Genomic DNA, 21,361 nt, shown 5'->3' with positions numbered 1-21,361 from the left:
TCTAGATAATGAATTTATGCAATTATATGAGTACATATATAATCACCACACCATCAGCTTTGCTTCTTATAAAGAGCTACTATTAGTAAAGCGAGGATGACAGAAGTGAGCAAAATGAGACAGACGGTTACTTGAAATGGAATCAATCCAAAACAAATCCATGCCACCTTTGGCAGAAGGTTGAACCAGGCAGGAACAAGTGACCAGGCTTTCATCAAATGAGGCTAGGAAATGGGGTATACCATTAGAGGGACAGAAAATTACAGTAGGAGAATCGAAAAGTGGAAACTCCAAATCCAGGTCTAAAATTGACCCAAAAGAGAAAATGTATAAAAAAATACAATATCTATCCTGTTTTCTAACCTGGGTTATTTGAAAGAGAAAACACTCCTGAAATGAAACATGCTACCACAACACAAGATGCACAACACAAAAAAAGCAGCTGCTGTCTATAGAACCGAAGCTGGAATAATAAAGGGGAGGAAAACTCTTTCCTGGGTATCTGGCTGATGAGTCTTGCCCACATACTCAGGGTTCAGCTGATCGCCATATTTGGGGTCGGGAAGGAATTTTCCTTCAGGGCAGACTGGAAGAGGCCCTGGGGGGTTTTCGCCTTCCTCTGTAGTATGGGTCACTTGCTGGAGGATTCTCTGCACCTTGAAGTGTTTAAACTATGATTTGAGGGCTTCAATAGCTCAGACATAGGTGAGGGGTTTATCGCAGGAGTGGGTGGGTGAGATTCTGTGGCCTGCATTGTGCTGGAGGTCAAACTAGATGATCATAATGGTCCCTTCTGATCCTAATATCTAAGGATCTATGAAAAAAGAACAGCACTTGCTGAGGTTCAGAATGAAGAGCTGGGAAATGTTTCATACATATCTTAGGGTATAACAAATACGTTACCGTATAATTATTTTGTACATTTTAAACAAATCTTCATTATTGCCTCTATTTATACAGTCTTTTAAGGGAAACAGCCCTGGCTCAACAGCTGTACAAGTAGCAGTGCCACTAGGGCAGACGTCCCCAAACTGTAGGGCATGAAGGAACATACAGAGGGACATGGCTGGGGGGCGGGCAGGCAGGTAGCACCATCCAGCTCTACTCCTGGCCATGGCCCCCACCCCCAAGCTGCGGCCCCAGCCTCAGCTCCCTTACCCCCGTCCACATCCTCCCATCCTGGAGCCATGATCCTGACCCCGGCTCAGAGGGACGGGGGGCAGACAGGGGTGAGGGAGGGCATGAGATAAAAAGTTTGGGGACCACTCCACTAGGGGACAGTGCAGCAGTAGGCATCTTAGGGGTGGTCTACACTACCACTTAAGTGGATGTAACTATCGTTGCTCAGGGGTGTGAAAAAGACCTCTCCGATTGACGTAAGTCACATCGACTTAAGCTCTCTCCACACCATGCTATGACGGCGGAAGATGCTCTTCCGCAGACATAGCTTCTGCCTCTCGCAGAGATGGAGTAATTAAGCCGATGGGAAAGCGCTCTCCCGTCAGCATTGTGCGTCTTCACGAGATGTGCTACAGTGGCACGGCTGCACTGGTGCAGCTACGCCGACACAGCGCAGTAGTGCAGACTTGCCCTCAGATTCACATCTCAGGAGCTGCTCAAGACAGAGTCATCAAAATAGTACTTTCATCAGGTTCCCTCTCCTTATTTGGTCTGGCCAGAACACCACAGGATCAAGAGAAATAAGCCAAGTAGTGTGGATGGTCTCAGCAGACAGTAGTGCTGGTTATGATGGCAATGCTGGTCAATGATGCTCCAAAGCACCCTCCCACACTTTCTACTGTCATACTGAACTATTTAGCTTGCCCAGAGCACCTGAGAAGCGTTCAGAGGTGAACACTGTCTCATCAAAACTATTAATTCACATTAGTTTTATTTATATATTGCCACTTCATTTTATGGTAGAAATGGTCTGCTGATATAAAAATTCTGTGATATCATCAGAAGCCTTGAAACTATGTATTCACATCTTTTTATACAATCTCAGTTTACATCAGAATATTTTTTTAACTATTCTGCAATTTCTTTTAAGGATTTTATCTAATGAGATTATAGGTTAAGATGACACATCCTGCCACATTTCACCAGCTTTTGAACAAAAAAATTTAACAAAGGTTTGAGCAAAACCATGAAGGCTACATGTTTTAAAATGGAAGCTTAGATTCTAGAGTGGGGGGAAGAAGGGGTAACCCATGGCAAATTTTGTGACTATGGAGTCAAGAGGCCCCAAATATATATGTTTTCTTTCTTCAGAATCAATAGGGAACCAAAGCTCATCATAGTTTTAAGGAAGTGCCATTTTTCTCACATGTAAAAAGGAGCCTCTGACCACTCAAGCATAGTTATTACTCTGTTGTCTTAGACAGTTTATGATTTAAAAAAGACTGCAGATTCTGCCTCCATAAAATTTATCCCTACAGTTTTAAATGTAATCTTTAGCTTCTGTACCAAACCTTTTAGTAACATTGCAGTGCACAGTTAAAATTTCAGTATATTTCATTGGCAGCATTTCAAAAGAGTGAAGTATATTCTGTAGTCTGTAACAATTTGGAAATAAGAGGCATTACATAAATACCAGACATTAAAAATAAATTATGTACAGTAACATATGAATTTTACTTTCAAACCTGTTTAAGGATAGTATAGAAATGTTTTTAAACAGTTTTAATTTTTTGGCACAAATGTACAAAATTACATACTGGGGTTTCTTTCAGGCATGGTTTGTTCCACTGATCTGGACCAAACTAAGAACTGAGGCTTATATCATTAGGTTTCATGAAACTGAACAGGTTTTTTTAAATGAGTTTTAAAATTAGAACATTTTATTGCTGTAAGTTACAGAACTCTTCTGGTGGCAAAACTGAGATACAGTACCTTATCTGTGAATAGAAAACCCAAGGGTTCCATCAAGTATATATCACTTTTCCACTAAACAGCCCTTCAAAAGTTTTAGGAATTGTTTTCAGTGATCATTAAAATATCTCTGAAGACATTTTTGCATTATATGAATCTAGTTTTATAACATTTTTTAAAGAAGTTCTTTGCAAAGAAGTACATTCAACTAAGTAAAACTATGTACTGTAGTGTACATTGCAAAGAATAAAGTTTAGACTACTTACTTGGGATACACGGGCTCATAAAGATACTTGTCCCTTGAAGATGGAATATCAAAAAATAAGATGTATCCATTTGCAGTCTGAAAGAGATAGATGATGTAGCTTTCACAAATGTTGTATTTGTGTGCGTATATGTAAAACTTACAGGAAGTCCAATAAAAACCATTATATATATCTCAAACATTTTACAAATTAAATAGACTATCCAGTAAAAAAATCCTTAATTTCATATACCAGCTTCATTAGTGCGGATACCACACCATGCATACTTAAGACAAAATATGGTTGATCATAAACCAGATGTTTCAATTAAACCTTACATCAGCCAATGATATGAAAATGTTACACAAGAAAGTTATAATGAACAACCTGGAAATCAAGATGCATTTCTGGTAAAAAAAAAAAAAAAAAAACATACTACCCCTTAAAATCCACCATAGGGATCACTTTGTACAGTAAAAGACAATATGAAAAGCATACCACTGGTAGGCATTTTCCTCCTTAAATAGGGAGATCAGAGTTCAAACTGTAGGAGTATGGGCCTGATTTTTAAAAAGCTATTTAGGCACCTAGTGGGATTTTCATTAAAATAAATGGGAGTTAGAGACCTACACACTTTTGAAAATCCCACTAGGTGCCTATGTGAATCTTTAACATCTAAATACCTTTAAAAATTTGGCCTGAAGTGCCCAAAAAATTGTGCAGTAAAGCCAAGCTGCTGCAGTAAACACTAGTGTAGCATATCCTCAGCACCTCCGAGATGGGAAAGAGGTGGCAATGGGCTTAGGCATACCATAGCACCATAATTGAAACAAATCTGCCTTTCAAAATAACAGAAGTAGTTTCAAACTTTTAAAATATTTTATTAATCTAGCAGACATTTATTCAGTCATTAACAAGTACAGTTAAGACTAAGAATTCATCAAATGCCTGCACAAATACAGCAGAGGCAAATGACCAAGAAGGTCCCAAGTCAGCCAGCCAGTAGTTTCTTACCAAATGTTTAGCAATCTCATCTAGACAATTGGGCAAATGCATTTACACTAAACTATGTCTCACTCGTTTTAAAACTGGATGGGCATGCACTCAAAGCAAAAAAGACTGAAGGCAAGAAGCAAAGAAATATGAAAGGTTTCAAATTTCTTTCCAGAGCTGGTTTCCTGTTTTTCAGCTAAGGAACCAAAAGGGAAACATGCTCATTCGCTTATTTCATCAGCTTGAATAGAGTTTTTGCATCAAAAACTTAGTGCTTTTTAATATATTCAATTTGAGTTTCAGCTTCAAACTAAAAAAAACAAGAATATAAAAAATAAATGGGATTCTTCAAGGCAAATATCTTTCTTCCTTCGAGACGACAAAAAAAGTGCCACTCTGACCTTGAGAGTTAAGTTTCCATTTATTTCCACCCACTGTGCAACAAAATTAACTTAAATGCATAATACATAGTACAGAAACTTAACATGCACCTATTTCTAACATCTGTATAAGTTCTTTCAATTGCTTAGCACCTGTTCAAATATTTAAACTCATAAGAATCCTATCCAGATAGGAAAAGTAAAACAATACTGTAAAGTATCTTCCTACTGACATTAACATACAAAAGGCCTTCTTGAATTCCATCCTCAGTACAAGCGGCTATCCTTAGAAGGTTTACTTCTGAACAGGACATCAAATGCCATCAATGAAGCTACTTGAACAGTAAAGGAACTGAACATTTTATTACAAGTTTGTTTCAAGATCACTATAATCATTCAACTGCACAATTACTTTACACTAGGTAGGACTGCATTTCAGTGTAAAACTATTATTTCAATGTCACATTCTACAGCTCCCCAATGCCCTGGTCACTCTGTGTCAGTAGACTGCCCGGACAGCCACCCTCCTTGCTTTGAGAGATCTGAGATACATATGCTTATAAATCAAGGAGTGTATTCGCTGCATTGTAAAGGATTCATCCATATGATTTCCCTTTGACAGTGCATGACTAATTAACTCTGTTCCTACAGCTTTTTATTAACAGCAGAATCCCACTGCATACGCTGGGAATTAATCCTGAACAGAAAAACATATTAGAAGACTTGTGGAGGACAGGCAGCAGGAGGAGAAATATAGGAAAAGGGGAGGGACTGGAAATACATTTGAGACACTGGTTTAATCTAAACCAGCGGTTCTCAAACTGTGGGTCAGGACCCCAAAGTGGGTCGTGACCCCATTTTAATGGGGTCACCAGGGTGGGTATTAGACTTGCTGGGGCCCAAGGCCAAAGCCCAAGCCCCACTGCCTGGGGTTGAAGCCCAAGGGCTTAATCCCAGGATGGTGGGGCTCAGGTTACAGGCCACTTGTCTGGGGTGGAAGTCCTTGGGCTTTGGCCCCCTCGTCCTTGGGCTTTGGCCCCCTCGTCCAGGGCAGTAGGGCTCGGGCTCTGGCTTTGTCCCCGCCTGCCCCAGGCAGAGGGACTCAGATGGGCTCAGGCTTCGGTCCCCCTCCTGGGGTCGTGTAGTAATTTTTGTCCAAAGGGGTCGCAGTGCAATGAAGTTTGAGAACCCCTGATCTAGACTAAATCTTTTTGGTCCTGTTGTAATAATATAATTGACTGGCAATTGAACAGAATTAACATGATTATAAATGTTAATCTAGACACCATACAAACATTCGTTCCTAGTCCTGATTCAGCCTAGAGCACAGCCTGAGGCAGGGTCAAAAAAGGAAGAGGAAAATAACAGCAAGTGGAAGAGTTTTGTGCCCATTATAGATGTAAGTAACAATAATGTCCCTAGAGAAGTAGCTTTTGCTACCTACTGTAATTTCAATTTATTTCTGCATTTGACATCCCTGTGGTCATCTGGGGAACAGTAAAACTCAAACAAGGGTACACAGCTTTCTCCCCCCCCCCCCCAAGCAATTTTATATATTATTAGGGCAACAAATTTATCTTCCAATTCAAGAATGTATATAGCTCTGGCTGTCTAATTGAGAGCTAGTGCTATCACTTTTCTTTTGAGCAGGAAGTAATTAAGCCTCTGAAGCTGCACCCTGAATTCACACATCTGCTAACCCTTCTAAGATTCACTACTGCCAGTTATCTGACTGAAGTTTAATTTCAGGCACAAGGCACAGGTTATCCAAAGGCTGATCACCCCACTTTTTTTTTTTTAACACTACAGTATGTTCATTTGTGCCTTGCAAATTTGCCTGTCTTTATAACATGAAACATATTAGAAACCTCATGACTAGCTACGTTTCAACAACAGTTTGACCTTCATTATGAATGTAGGTTATTTTAGTTTATGAAACTGAAACTCGCATGAACTCAGTCTTGAAGACATGGGAGTTTAGAATTTCCCCCACCTTGCATCAGCAATATATTAAGCACTGTCCTATAAAAACATTCTAAAGTACTGTAACTTATCCAGAAGATTACTAAAAAATCAACTCTGAGTCACAATACAGCATATCTATCTCACATCAGAAGTGTCCTAACACTTTTCAACACCCCAAAAATATATTTGTTAATATTATGCAGCATATTTAAGCAGTTTAGCTTAATTTAAACATTCATGAAGCTAGCTTTTTCAATCCTAATTGCAGCAACACATTTGGCAGTTTGAAACTGAAATGATTTTGGAAGACCATGGTTTGTGTAAGAAAAACCACTTCAGGTATTAATACATGACCTGTAGCATATGCATATGTACTTCATCTTAATACCCGATATCCCTTTTAGGTACAAAAATGGGCACGTACATCATTTGATGAACACAGACTCTTCCCTGTTACATTGCTTAGACTCTCCCTGGGAGAGTCATTGGACCAAATTCTGCTGTTACACTTCGGCAAGATCACTAGCTAATGTGCTGCCTTGGAATAGAGGTGGCCAGTAGAGTAAAGCCCTTAGGCTCAAACTCTGTCATAATATACACAGGGGGGAAAAAATGAAGAGATAAATGTTTACTGTGTATATTTTATTGAACCATTTTGTATTTTTACTCACAAGAGTTCAGCAGGTTAAAATAGTGGTTTTTAAGGAGTTTGAGCACCATGATAGCAATTTATCAGATACTTTAGTTAAGTCCAGGAAAGACTCCAGCAGAGAAAGAAGCACAAAAGACTGATTTAGTCAAATGATGCCTGGCCATTCACCTGATTTCCAGAAGTGTAATGCTAGAATATGGATGAACTAAAGATCCTTCTTTCTCTAGCAGTGAAGCTAGAAGAATGCTACATAGCATTATTGCAAAGTTATATTTGGCCAGTCAATCTGGGAGAATAATGGTTTTGATAAGTAAATAATTATTAGCCTTCAGAGAGTAGATTTTCTTGACAGTTTTGTAAGGCTCCTATAATACATAGACAAAAACAGTACTTACTAAAGAAAGCAAAAATGACTACATAGTAAACAATTAGATTTGTACAATATTTGATGAGTTTCTACTAAAAAAATCTTACACAGAATTATATTTTTAATATGGTAGGTCAACCACTAATGAAAATGCTAAAGACAATTTATATTTTAAGAATTTATACCTAACATATTTGTGTATGTGGTTCAGATGCAGTATACCTGATGAACAGCTAAGCTTTCAGTACTTAAAGCCTTCCAACCATCTGAAAATTAATGTACTGGTCTCTCACTGCAGCTGAGACATACAAGCAACACCACTGCTGAGAACAGCAAAACCAGAGCTCACTGTCCTTATACAAAAATTGGAGAGGAAGACAGAATCTCTTTCCATATGGGACTGGTGACTCTGCAGTTCTCTTCCAGTTTCCTTTCTATCCCACTCCATACCTCAAATATTTATCTTCTTGAAATCTTGTCCTCCCTTGGCTTTTGTGACTTCAACGTTTCCCTCTCCAATCATTCTTCAGTGGGTCCTCCTCATCTCCAAATTTTGGTGGGGGTCCTACATGACTAAACCTGGGCTCCTTCTTTTGTGCCCCTCTTTATCATCACTGGATAACCTCACACACGTACAACTTCAGGCAACTTTATGCTGATGACCCAAAAACCTACCTCTACATACCATTTGAACCTACTTCTTTGCTGGTCTTTAACATCTCATGGATGTCAAGTGATAAAACTCAACATGGCCAAAACTGAACTCATGATAACCATCCTTCTTAAACCTTCCTCTAGAATATTTAGTCCTGCCTTGAGTGCAGGGGACTGGACTAGATGACCTCTTGAGATCCCTTCCAGTTCTATGATTCCCACCCACCCACACACCGTCTTCCTCAGCCTCCCAGTCACTCAGGCCCATAATCTAGATGTCATCTTCAATTTGGCCTTCTCTCTAAACCCATACATCCAGGCCATATCCAAAACTTGATGTTTCTTCCTTTACAATTAAGATACAGCCTTCCTCCTCTTCACACTACCAAAACTCATCTTACATCTTGACTACTGAAATCTACTGTCTAGCCTTTGTTGCTGCAACCTTGCCTCTCAAATCCACGCAATATGCTGCTGCTAAGATAGTTTTCCTAGCAATTTGCTTGATCACATTGCCAGCTTCTTTCTACTGGCCTTTTCCACTCATAAGATACAAGCTTCTTGTCTTTAAAGTTCTTCACAAACGAATCTGATTTAGTAGCTATGCAGCATGAAGCCATAATGTTGAAAGCTGCCCTTGCTCCAGTGTTCCCAGCGTTTATTACCTACCGCTCAGCTTCTCTCTCAAAGCACTCCATTGCTCAGTCTCATGCCATTACCTATGCACAGGAAAAACCTCCCTCAAAATATCCATAAAGCCATTACTTTACCCTCTAAGATTTACTCCTACTGTGATGTCTATACAGCTGAAAAGCTATGGCTACTACTTACCAAGCAAGATGTTCTTTTTTTAAACACTGTTACTTATCCTTCCTTTTCCCTCTCCACACCTGTTTGTTTTACCATCTATTAAGTCTTGTCTGTAGACTCTGGGACAAGGACTGTCTTTGTACTTCATGTCTGTAAAACGCCTAGGACCAAGAGGCATTGATTCCTAACTGGAGCCCCTAAGCACTACTGTAATACAAATAATGAACATCCACAATATTCCTCTGTGCAAAATTCAAAACTAGCTTTCCTTTAAGTTTTTATTATGCATATCGTGCATGAGAGAACTGGGTGCTATACGAATGATCAATACTGATTACGGTTTGTATAGCTGGTCTTTATATGGAACTTGTTACCTATGGCACAGAAGGCCTTTTGGCATTAGTTAAGATTGATATATACACTCACTCTCTCACACACAAACATCACAATTTCAAAGAAAACAATTCTCTACTTACTGAAACAGCTATCATGGTGCTGTCAGACCTCCATTCTGCTTGCTTATAGGGTCCAAACTGAGAAGCTGGTTTTGATAGTTCCTTGTAGCTTACAATTAATACACTGGGCTGAGGAAAGAGTAAAAAACTGTAGTTACATTTCATGTCCGAATGGTAAAGGAATATGGCTTTTTTGTTGTTGTTTTTTTACTGCAGTATCATTGTGCCACAAAATAAAATCAAGTTATTCTGATGCTAAGAAACAGAATTTCAGGGACATCATTACTGTACAGTTGATAAAGAATAGCATACTGCTTTTGAAAGGGATTACATACATTGCAACAGATGTTCAATATACTTACTAAACCTACTTCACAACTTTTAAAACTAGACCAGTTCCTATATAAATGCGCTTCAGACTCCAGATCAAGTGCTATTATATAATACACAGGCAATGAATATTATAGGTGGGGCTGGTATTACCACTTATTAAGAGTGCCTGACACTGCTCACTGTAAGACTACAGTATCTTTGGTTCTTATAATTTTGCCAAAAAACATTTGGGCTGAATTTTTTCTATACCAGGTGTCTGTCTCAGGCTAAATTTTATGGAGAAAAATTCAGCCAAAATTTCTGAGAATAAGGCTTAGGAAAAATGTTTTGCTCCTATGCTTTGGTCAGAAACTTGGAATTTAGCAAGGGGTAACTTCTGTAGCAAGGATGTATTTCTTGCCTTCCACGTGAAAATCCACACAAATCTGGCCAAGTTATTAAAAAAAAAAAACCTTTCAAAAATTGAAGTTTGCACATCACAGTAGACATGCTAAAACTTTGCTGCTTGATTCCACGAAGTTTGAGCAGAACTTTCCCTGCTGCAGGACAAGCTGGGGCTAAGCACTGAAGCAGAGCAAGACGACTGTCTCTTCTGTAACTAAGAGCCAGAGGGTGAGACTAGAACTTGCTGGGCAAATAGACTGGAATGATTAGGTGAGGAGAACAGGACTGGAATAAAGAGGCAAAGGCTGGGAAGAGACAGGACAGAGACAGTTTGGACAGCATGGGGCAGAAGTGGTGAAACTTGGGGTAATGAAAACAAAAAGTCTGTGCCCACTAGAGCCCTCCAGTGTCTGAAATGCAACCCAAGACTCCTGTGAAATCCAGTGACAAAGTGTCCCACTGCCCTCTACTGGTGGTCCATATAGAGGATGACAACCTACCACCATCAGTTACTCTATGAGCTCAAATGACAGAGGTCTGTGCAGTAGATCTAAAAGTCCAAACTCTCATGAAGAATCATGTAGGCATCAATACGATGCCACATGATGGAATTTGTATATTCAGTTTTATTTAAAAAATACCTAGGAAGCTAAAAACAAGATAAGTATATGTTAAAGAAAAAATAGTACGTGCTCATGCAGGATGGAATTGATTTAAATCAGGATTTAAATCACTAGTCAGGAAGACTCTATTTAATCATGGATTTCTACATAAAAGTGTATTCTTGTTGGTTGTTATAACCTTAATACATATTCTTCACAACTCAGAGACAGATGTAGGTTTCATTTTTAGAAGGTACACACAATACATTTTTAAAGTGATTTATTTTGAAAACTTTTCAGATTAGTTTTACAGCTATATCAGAAAATGAATGATTGTTTGATTATTTCATTTACCAAAGGTAAATGAAGCAGATATTTATGAAGCCACTGGGAAGTGAACTCTCTCCAATTCAACATGTTAATTAATATTTGGAGGATTTTCTTGCCATGCTAGGAGGAGATCACCACCAGACAGACATTTAAATTGTTTTATTTAACTATTTCTCACCTCTACGTATTATTAATTTTAAAACATTTTTTGCCATTATCAAGCATGTTATCTCTGGAGACAAATCCACAGTTTAAGAACTGCAAAACTAAGCATCTCTAATGGTATCTTCTAGACTGAGCACTGAGTCCCACTGGGTAGATGGGAAGATTAATCTGAACAATCTATACAGAAGCTCCTAGAACCCCATAAAATTCGGTCCCTATTGGAACTCATTTACAAAACATTTCTTAAACATTACATGAATATATTGTCTCATACTATAGAATTAGAATTTATAATCCCTATTCCATGATGAGATATCTTTGAGCTATAACGCATCTTAATTAAAACTCTCTTTAGATTGCTTTTTGAAGAAAAAACCTATAAAAGAATCCGATATAAAGTTTGAAAATCCAATTTGATTTTTTTAAAAAGGATCATTGCTTTTTATCCACCCTGTGCTCATGTAATTAAAGACAGTATCATAATGCATACACACAAGGTATCAAGATTCAACACATGAGATCAGGAATGCTTCTGAATTCAAGTTACCCATACACTAGTCTACTTAAAAAGCAAACATTTTGACCAAACTTATGAAATGTCACGTTAGTTGTAAGCCAAGATCGAATGAATTTAAAATGGCTTTATTTCCTTAATTTGTACCTTACCAACATGCTTTTTGTGTTTTCTGTATCTTTATTAGAATCTCAGTAATTTCCACTAGTGACTAGACCAATTACCAGCTACTTGATTTTGAGCATTTCAGTAGCAAGTGGAAAAAAATCTCATTAATATATTCTAGCTTAGCTTTAATTATTTGTTCATATGTGATTACTTTTACACTATTTATTAATACTATGAAGTCTTTGTAATATTGTACATTTCTTTATGAGAACACTAAGAAAACTTGAAATAAACTATTCTATGCATGTAAGTCACAGGATGCATAAATTAATAAAGTTTGACTATACCGATTTACAAAATAATTTTACTCCATAGCATTGCTGCAATTCAAAGGCATGTCTAAAAAGATTCATAGCCAGCAGCGTACATTTTATTTGGGCAAAATTTGTGGTGTTTTTGGAAGTGAAGATACTGTTTTCCTTACTAGAATATTTAGTTCCAAATTAATGGGTGATCAAGTTAGCCTACCTAGACACAGAATTTAGCAGTGCAATGGCTACTGTTACAACCTGGTTTCATGTGCTGAAATCAATAGCGTGCCTCCACTGATGATGAAAAGAGGTGAAAGTTATAGGAAGGGTTCACACTAGTGGATAGACTTGCAAAGATGAAACTAAACTAGATTGTTTTCTATTGACATCTGAACCAAGCAAGGTGAAGTAGCTGGCAAGGCTACCACAACAGAAACTTGAATGGACACTTTGGGATGTAATACAAACCCTGATATATAAATATTTACACCAATTAGTTTTACAGGTTGCTCAGAAAAACAACATCTCTGAACATACCACAGAAGACAAACAGCTGGCTTCCCTATTCTGCTCTCGGAACAAACGGAACAGTCCATTTGATCTCCAAAGCAATCTGTTACAACCTAAGACCCCAATACAGCTTTTAGGAACTGTGTGAGTATCCTTGCAAAGTCCCATTGATGTCAACAGAAGTACATGTGTGGTTACCAATGCAGAACTGGGCCTTATCTACAAACTGTGGAACATACTGTTGCTAAAAAGCATTTGCCTAGAACGATGCATAGTAACAGAAAAGTTGGCTTGTTTACCATAAGAGTAACCCAATAGTCCTTTTTGTCAGATGCCCCCTCCCTTTTATTACAATTTGTACTTGTGCTTATTTAAAACTACATCCTAGAGCCTATAGAGAAAGAGCCTAAAAATCCTACTGTAACTCACAGAACTTGCTCCTTCAACACCAAGCAGCACAAATTTTACACACAAACCTTTAAACCTTTCATTTCTGCTTGTGAAAAGACAACACTAAAGCTCCAGACTAGCATGTCTCCAGAAGCTGGCTTGATGATGTTTTCTTTTTCTAAAATGCAGGAAATTCTAAAGGAAGTTGCATCAATTTCACAAAGGCTACTTTATGCATGCAGCATAACTTGGAGTGACAATACTATAGCAATAATACTACAAGATATTTTTTCCCTTCACACTTTTGTAGGCATAGTGATGAATGCCCACAAAAACAAATCTAGTCATGTGCAACTGCAATGAGACATACGGGTTGCAGTTCTCTCAGAATCAGATGTGTTGATTCACCTTACTCTTAATTTTGTAGTACAGAAAAACAGCTCACACTTTCTATGCAAGCTGTGATTCTACCATTGAGACTCTGCTGCTGCTAACAGAAAGCTTTTTATAAAGTGATCTAAACTAGTGCATAATATTTCAGACCATGATTAGATTATGCAATAAAAGTTGAACATCCACAAATCACGAGCAAAAATCCAAAACTTTCTCAAAGGTTGGCAAGCAAATTGCATACCCCTCACACAGGCTTCGGTCCCCCATCCTGGGGTCATGTAGTAATTTTTGTTCTCAGAAGGGGGTCTCAGCGCAATGAGGTTTGAGAACTCCTGCAATAAACTATTCCTGGGGAGATTCTGCTCCAAAAAAATGAAAATTCTGCACACAACATTTAACAAATTTTGCAGAATTTTAAAGAAACAACACTATTTAATCAGGCCAGTTTCAATTATTTTGGTAATTTATTTCAAAATATCTGTCAGCAAGTATGTCTTCCTTAATATGAGCTTTATAAGCACACACTAGCAAACAGTATCACTTTGCCTGAAAGTGACACATGACTGAGTGTATGTTTACAAAGCTGAACTCCGAATTTAAAATGTTAATGTGCTGGAAATAAACATAATGCAGCATAGAACTTAGCCAGATTCATCACCTTTCTGATTACCACATGCAACTTCAGGATATTCTGCTCCAGAAAGTTAGATATTACTGATACTTGACACTGTTTTGAACAAGCTACTATTGACAAGGAAAAACATTTTAGAGAAAACAAAGTCTAATTTCCTCCACAGGAACCCAATATGTAGTTTTGATTTAAATCTTCAAAGAGGAAAAAAGGGAACTCAAAGTATGATTTTGATTTAAATGATCTCACCTACAAAGAGGGAGAACGGAGGTATACTTTATTTTTATGCAGAAAACAGGAAACCCAAGAGCTTCTTTCCAAAAATGTTTCTATTTTGTTTTACTTTAGTAAGAAGCCTTGTCTAACCATGGTTTTGTTAAAAGTCTTGTTAATATCTCAGGAGAGTTCTCTTACCCTTTAACTTAAAAGACAGCAATTGAACAACCCTAAGAAAGGTTTCACAGTAACAGCCGTGTTAGTCTGTATCCACAAAAAGAAAACGAGTACTTGTGGCACCTTAGAGACTCAAATAAATGTGTTAGTCTCTAAGGTGCCACAAGTAACTTTAAGAAAGTGACTCTTTCTCCAAAACGTTTTATTTGGCATTAAACAGGTGTTAACAAAAGTTTTAAACAGTCAAAGTATCTTTCCCTCAGTTGCTCAGCTTTCATTATCTTGTGAAATCCACAAGTTCTCTGTAATGAGATTATAACTACAGTTAATATTTCAAAACAAATTTAGAATTACCAATTAAAAATATGTATTTGTGACTGCTCATAGTAATACCTGCCAACAAAACTACCAACGATAGCTTCACTACCTTCAGCCCACCTCTTCCCAAATGTGCATGGGATAAAGTGATTAGTTATACCACATCCATAATGTTAACAAAACTGGGCTTTGATGGGCCAGAGAGAAACATTCTAAAGATATGGACATTTCAAATAAAGCACCCTACAAGCAGCCTTTTCCCATTAAACTGGGAAAGTGAGACTTTAGACTCAGTAACCCAGTAGCAGAGATGCAGCCCCAAGTACAGCTATGTAAGGCTTTATAGGTTAAAACCGACACCTGCACTCCACCCAGAAGCTAATGCACAGACAATGCAGATCACCCAGTACCAGTATGATCTGATGAAATTTCATTGGCATCATTTGATGAAGATATTAAGGACTTTACTACTTTTTAAAACTAAGGCTCCTTAGAATGCCAGTCTAGTATAATTGCTTAAATTCGGCTTTTAAAGAATAGCATTCCCCTGCAGTGTTTCCAATCCCAACACTGCAGTTGTGTGTCAGAGAAATGACAACCAGATGGTGAAGTTAACAGTAAGGGCTTGTCTGTATGGGGAAGAGCCTGGAATAACTATTCCACACTAGCTTCCTATGTGGACACTCCTAATCTGCACTAAAAGTGCTTTTTTTAGTTTAATCTACTTTGGAAATGGATGAACCTAAACTGAAAAAAGGCACTCTCCATGCAGAATAAGCTTCCACAAGGGGAACTAGTGCAGAACAGCTGTTACAATTTAAATTCAGAACCAATTATTTCACACTAACTTCCCCATTCATTCTGCATAGATAAATCTTATGTGACACTGATTATACAATTTTCATTGCCCAAACTGAGTGACGTACAGAAAGTAAACAACAGAACTGCATGATTTTAGTTTTCAGTTTCAATATAAGGTGTTAAGTAGCAAACGTTTCAAAAGTTAATTTTTATGAGGCTTGTTACTCTTGAATAAAAGTCTGCACAAAATCCCCCATCACAGAAGTGATTGCAAGTGGACAACAGCATTCAGTCCACTGTATGATTGGGACCTAATTTATTTTCATTTGATGTGCATTGCATGATTCCCTCAGATTTCCAATTCTGAGTTCAAAGAAGCTCAAGAAAGAGACTTGAAGTAGGTTCGGCCTAACCTGCTACTTTTGGGAGGGAATTATGAACAGCCATTACCAAGTGCTAAGAGGCATCGTTGGAAGTTTCAGTAAACAACTGCTTGGAAACATTCCCATACAGGGTATCCACAACTCAACATTGCAACACTGTACTGGTGAGCAAAGAAAGTAGACTTCCCAATATTTCTTGCCCAAGACACGTGAAGAACAAGAAGCTTAATGGGGGATTTTTCGCCTTTAAGTAACTGAAGCTGTTAAACCAATGGGCCTGGTTTCAAAAAGTTGCATGGTAGCGACTCGTTACAAATAACTAGGGAAGCATTGTGCAACTGGTCTGACTTACAAGACTGCTTTGCAAACACAGAAGTACATGCAGAGGAGCTAGTCCTGCAGCTCCACAGCGCTGAGTGGGCAGGAAGGGGAGGAACACATGCTCCCTGCAGGTGAGGCTGCACACGGAGCGGGGGCTGGGCTGGCAGGGCGATACTCACTCACCCTGCTATACCAGATGCTGAGCTGGGACGGGGCCAGCACTGCGAAGAAAGCCCTCTGGGGGTCGGTCTGGATGTGCAGCGGCTGCTCCAGGGTCTCCAGAGGGCACCGCAGCCTCTTGGGCCAGCCGCTCAGGAAATACATGGCCGGAGACTCCCCTCTTTCCGCGGGGCGACGAGGGGGCTCAGTACGCACTGGGCCGGGCCGGCACCAGCCCGGGCGACGCCGCTCAGACTCCCGGCCCGGTCCCGTCTCGCGAGCCGCGTGGGGAAGGCACCCGGGGGGCAGCGGGGAAGGCGGGCATACTAACGGCGCCAGCCGCCGGGATCGGGGAGCCGGGGACTCCGGAGCGCCTCCGGCCGCCGCCCCGGGCAGCTCAAGGGGGCACTAGGGAGGAAGGGGCTCGGGCCAGGCCGGCGGGGCTCAGGAGGGTCCCGGACGCTGGCGGCGGGCAGGGGTCGGGTCCGGGTCCGGGAGCTCGGTCCGGGCCAGCGTCGCCGGGACACGGCGGTGGTTACTGCTCCGAGCGGCGGGATGGCGGGGTCTGCTGCTGCGGCGGCGGCGGCGCCTGCTCCGACCTCCGACCTCCGCGCGCGCCAGTCGCCCCTGCGGCCGCCGCCATGGCTCTCTCCGGCGCCACGGCCTCGGGACCGGAGCCACGGCGCGTCGGCAGCTCCACCCACTGCCAGGCCGGGGAGGGGGGGGGACGAGCTCGCGGATTGGCCGGACTGCAGAACACTCCGGAAGTGACGCTGCGCGGCAGCCGTAACGCCCTCAATCTCCTAGCCTCGGCGATCCGGGGGGGAGTGCGCAGGCGCACGAGAAAGGAGGGTGCTGTAGATCCGTCCCCCGCCCTGCCCCGGAGCTCGGGAAACCACCCACTGGGATTACTCGGGGGCGAGTTCGTGCGCTCGCGCCGTCCCTGCCGTTAACCGTAACCGCTCTGGGACTAGCCTGACCCTGTCCCCATAGCAGATGCCACTGACTGTGGACCTTGGAGCGACACGTAGGCTTCCCATAGGAACGTCTCCTGCACACGGCTTAAGGTTCCGGGGGGGGGGGGGGGGGGGATGCACCTGGGGGCCCCTAGCACCAAGTGCCCAAACCACCGTAACTGTAAGGTGAGAGAGCCCTATGCATACCAACCCTAAATCAGTTCGACTGCCCTACACTTTGAAACCATAATCTTATGTCCAAGTACCCCTATAGATATCCTAACCTTAGGTCCAAGTGCATTACCCACAGGAACCCTAATGCTAGCTGCAAGTACCCTACCAATAGAAACCCTAACCCTAGTGCCAGTCATGCTACCCATATGATCCCTAACCGTAGGGCAAGAAACCTACCCATAGGAACCATAAACCTAACTCCATGTGCCCTACCCACCTGAACCCTAACCTTGGCTCCAGGTCTGCTACCCAAAAGAACCCTAACGCTAGAGCAGGGAGCCGTACTGATAGGAACCCTAACCCTACGGCAGGAAGCCCTACCCATAGGAACCCTAACCCTAGTTCCAACTACCCTAGACCTAGGAACATGAACCCTAGCTCCCAGTGCCGTACTCATAGGAAACCTAAACCGACGGTGGGGAGCTCTACTCAGAGGAACCCTCACCCTAGCTCCAAGTGCACTACCAATACAAACCCTAACCTTAGGGCGGTGAGCTGTACCTACAGGAACCCTAACCCTAGCTCCATGCGCCCTTCCCAGAAGAACCATAACCCTAGGCGGGGAGCCCTACCCATAGGAACCTTAACCCTAGCTCCAAGTGCCCTTCTTATAGGAACCCGAACCCTAATCCTGGCTCCATGCGCCCTTCTCAGAGGAACCATAACCCTAGACGGGGAGCCCTATCCACAGGAACCCTAACCCTAGCTCCACGCGCCCTTCCCATAAGAACCCTAACCCTAAGGTGTGGAGCCCTACCCACAGGAACCCTAACACTAGGGTAGGGAGCCCTACCAGGGGAACCCTAACCCTAGCTCCACGCGCCCTTCCCATAGGAACCCTGTCCCTAGGACAGGAAGCCCTACCCACAGGAACCATAACCCTAGGTCAGGGAGCCCTACCCACAGGAACCCTAACCCTAGGTCCATGTACCCTTTCCACAGGAACCCTAACCCTAAGATGTGGCGCGCTACCCACAGGAACCCTAACCCCAGCTCCGTGTGCCCTACCCCCACGAACCTAACCCTAGGGCAGGGAGCCTTACCCATATGAACCCTAACCCTACCTCCAAGTGCCCTAGCCATACAAACCCTAACCCTAGTTCTAAGTGCCCTACCCATAGGAACCCTAAACCTAACTCCAACTGCGCTAAATGTAGGAACCCAATTCCTAGCACCAAGCACCTTACACATAGTAACTCTGACCTTATAGCGGAAAGCCCTACCCATGGGAATCCTAACCCTACCACAAAGTGCCCTACCCATAACAACCCTAACCCTAACTTCCCATGCCCTACTTAGATGTATCCTAATCCTAGGGTGGGGAGCCCTACCCAAGGCTCCAAGTGCCCTAGCCATACAAACCCCAAACCTAGCTCCAAGTGCCTTTGCCACAGAAGCCTTTACCCTAGGGTGGGGAGCCTTACCCATAGGAACCCTAATCCTAGCTCCAAGTGCCCTACGCAAAAGAATCCTAAACCTAGTTCCAAGTTTCCTACTCATAGGATCTGTAACCCTAGGGCAGGGTGCTCTACCTATATGAACCATAACCCTAGCTGACCGTGCCAAACCCATAGGAACCCTAACCTTAGGGGTGGGAGCCCTATTCATGGTAATCCTAACCCTAGGGTGTGAAGCCTTACCCATAGGAACCCTAACCCTAGGTCCAAGTGCCCTAGCAATAGAATCCATAACCCCTAGTCCAAGAAAGCATTGCCAACCATCCAGGATTGTCCTGGAGTCTCCAGAAATTAAAAATTAATCTTTAATTAAAGGTTATGTCATGTGATGAACTCTCCAGGAATGCATCCAACCTAAATGCACAACACTACTGTAGCATCCTGATCCTGCATTTCAGCCCAGGGCCAGTTCTGTAATATAAGCCCCTTTTCTTGGAGCATCTAAGCTATCCCAGTGCTTTCTATGACCAGGGTTGGGCAGAGAGCAAAAGACTTTATGGAGCCCTCCCCAGGGAAATCTGATTTAGCTAGGCAATGCACAGTGTGATGGGTGCTGAGCAAAACCCTGCCAGATAAAGCAGCACTAAACAAGGAAGTTAAAAAGGGAAGAAAGCAGAGAATGGATGAAAGAAATCAGGGAGTAGCACAACAGAAGTGATGGTGTACAGTGAAAATCCTTACACACTTTTCATAAATTTCTCAATTATTGATATGGGAAGCACAAGTATTCGCATCTCACAGGGGAAAGGATTATTTTTGGAGGGAAGCTACAAGTATTATGTTAATTACAATAAGTCTTCCCAATAGGTCCTCCAGTTGCAATAAATACAGGCTTAGTTTAAATTTGACTATTTCAAAATTAACAAATCATGTTCCCTTGTTCATGCTAACCTTTATTTATATGGAAAATTTCATCTGAGTGAATTATTGTTTGTTTTTCTTTGTCATTGAAAAAAAAAAGTGAAAAGATCAAGACTATAGAGAAGCAGAGTAATAATTCCCTTAAGCTATCAGGGCAATACCCATGCTAGCAAGATACAGCCAACATGGCACCCAGACACATCAGACAAGTTTCCTAAACTATTTTCCGTCTGCTGCCTGTCTGCCACAAGAATCTTATTAGCCTACAGCAACACAAAACATACCCTATAGTACATTAACTATAGCACAACAGAGCCCTTCTAAGCATGTGGTGCATCACCACATCTAAGAAAGCAGAGCTGGATATTTGGGTCTTCATAAGACAATACTTTGACGTATTATACAAGGATCTCAAGGCACTTTACCAACACGTGGTGCAATGCTGGTAAACTAAGAGCAGTAAGTAGCTGATAGTAAAATTGCATTTGATAGTAAAATTGCATTTTGTTTACAGCAAACATTTTTAAACTGACCAGCAGATGCCTGTTGGTCCACAAAGCATTAGCTGGTCTTATCATACTGATTTTTCCTCTGTATTTCCACATGTTAAATTGCAATAAATGACAAGTAAAATACATATAAAATACTTTCCTAATATTACCTTTCCTTGTAAGAAATTTCTATAGTTACCCACAGGGACATTGTGATGGACTGGGAGGGGAGGGGATCTGTTGAACACAAAGGAGTTTTTAAAGTTTTTTTAAGAATCTCTGTGTTAGAACATAGTTGAAACTATGATAAAGTTTGAAACCACCTATATTATAGAAACAAAATATCAAGGAGGAGACAGCTATTTCCTACACTAGGTACTCCTGGAGGAATTCTGCATTACTGTGTGTGTGTGTGCATAATTAATGAGCCATGCATATTTTTAATTTTTTGCACAGAAAAAAGTTTCTGCTGAAATGTTGCTTCAGTTCCTCCTTTTGCCCACCAAAGGGCGCTGTGGCAATAAAACAAAGCAGCAGCTCCGGGCCAGCTAGGGAAAAGAAAGAGCCTGCCATCTTTGCAGTGCCTGTCAGGCCAGGTTGGAAGACAGACAATATGGGGTGCTGGGGGGGGGTCAGACAGGGGCTCATAAGGGCTAGTGGGGGAGGACAGACTAGGGCAGAGCTGAATGGGAGTGGAGGCACAGGGCCACAGGTGGGAGAGAGGTGCAGGGACAGAGGGTGGCTGGGTGAGGGCACAGAGCCACATAGGGACGGGGGAGTGCAGGGACACATGGGGATGGGGGGGAGTGGGTGTCTGAGTGAGGGTGGAGGAATACATGGGGACGGGGCAGATGTGCCTGACTGAATGGGAGAAGCGAGGGGTCAGCCAGGGTCTGCATGGGGGAAGCTCCCTAACAATCCCTC

At 41.6% G+C, this 21,361-nt stretch overlaps 1 protein-coding gene across 5 annotated transcripts in view; it reads right to left on the bottom strand.

The window, feature by feature from the left end:
- Positions 1-17,139, bottom strand: part of RIC1 (RIC1 homolog, RAB6A GEF complex partner 1) — an 81,432-nt gene extending 64,293 nt beyond the window's left edge. For 3 of the 5 annotated variants that reach the window (XM_073345286.1, XM_073345287.1, XM_073345288.1), the window contains exons 1-3: positions 16,463-17,138; positions 9,414-9,521; positions 3,138-3,214 (exon numbers count right to left, since the gene is read on the bottom strand). In XM_073345286.1, the coding sequence (XP_073201387.1) occupies positions 3,138-3,214; positions 9,414-9,521; positions 16,463-16,603 (326 nt within the window). In that variant the 5' untranslated portion in view covers positions 16,604-17,138. Of the gene's footprint in view, positions 1-3,137; positions 3,215-9,413; positions 9,522-16,462 lie in introns of all 5 variants that reach the window. The other 2 variants (XM_073345284.1, XM_073345285.1) reach the window with 1 other exon arrangement.
- Between the last annotated feature and the right edge of the window lie 4,222 nt (positions 17,140-21,361).

This window comes from Lepidochelys kempii, chromosome 5, assembly GCF_965140265.1.
Source record: "Lepidochelys kempii isolate rLepKem1 chromosome 5, rLepKem1.hap2, whole genome shotgun sequence".
NCBI classification, from domain to species: domain Eukaryota; kingdom Metazoa; phylum Chordata; order Testudines; family Cheloniidae; genus Lepidochelys; species Lepidochelys kempii.
This window is presented reverse-complemented; position numbering and strand designations above follow the sequence as displayed.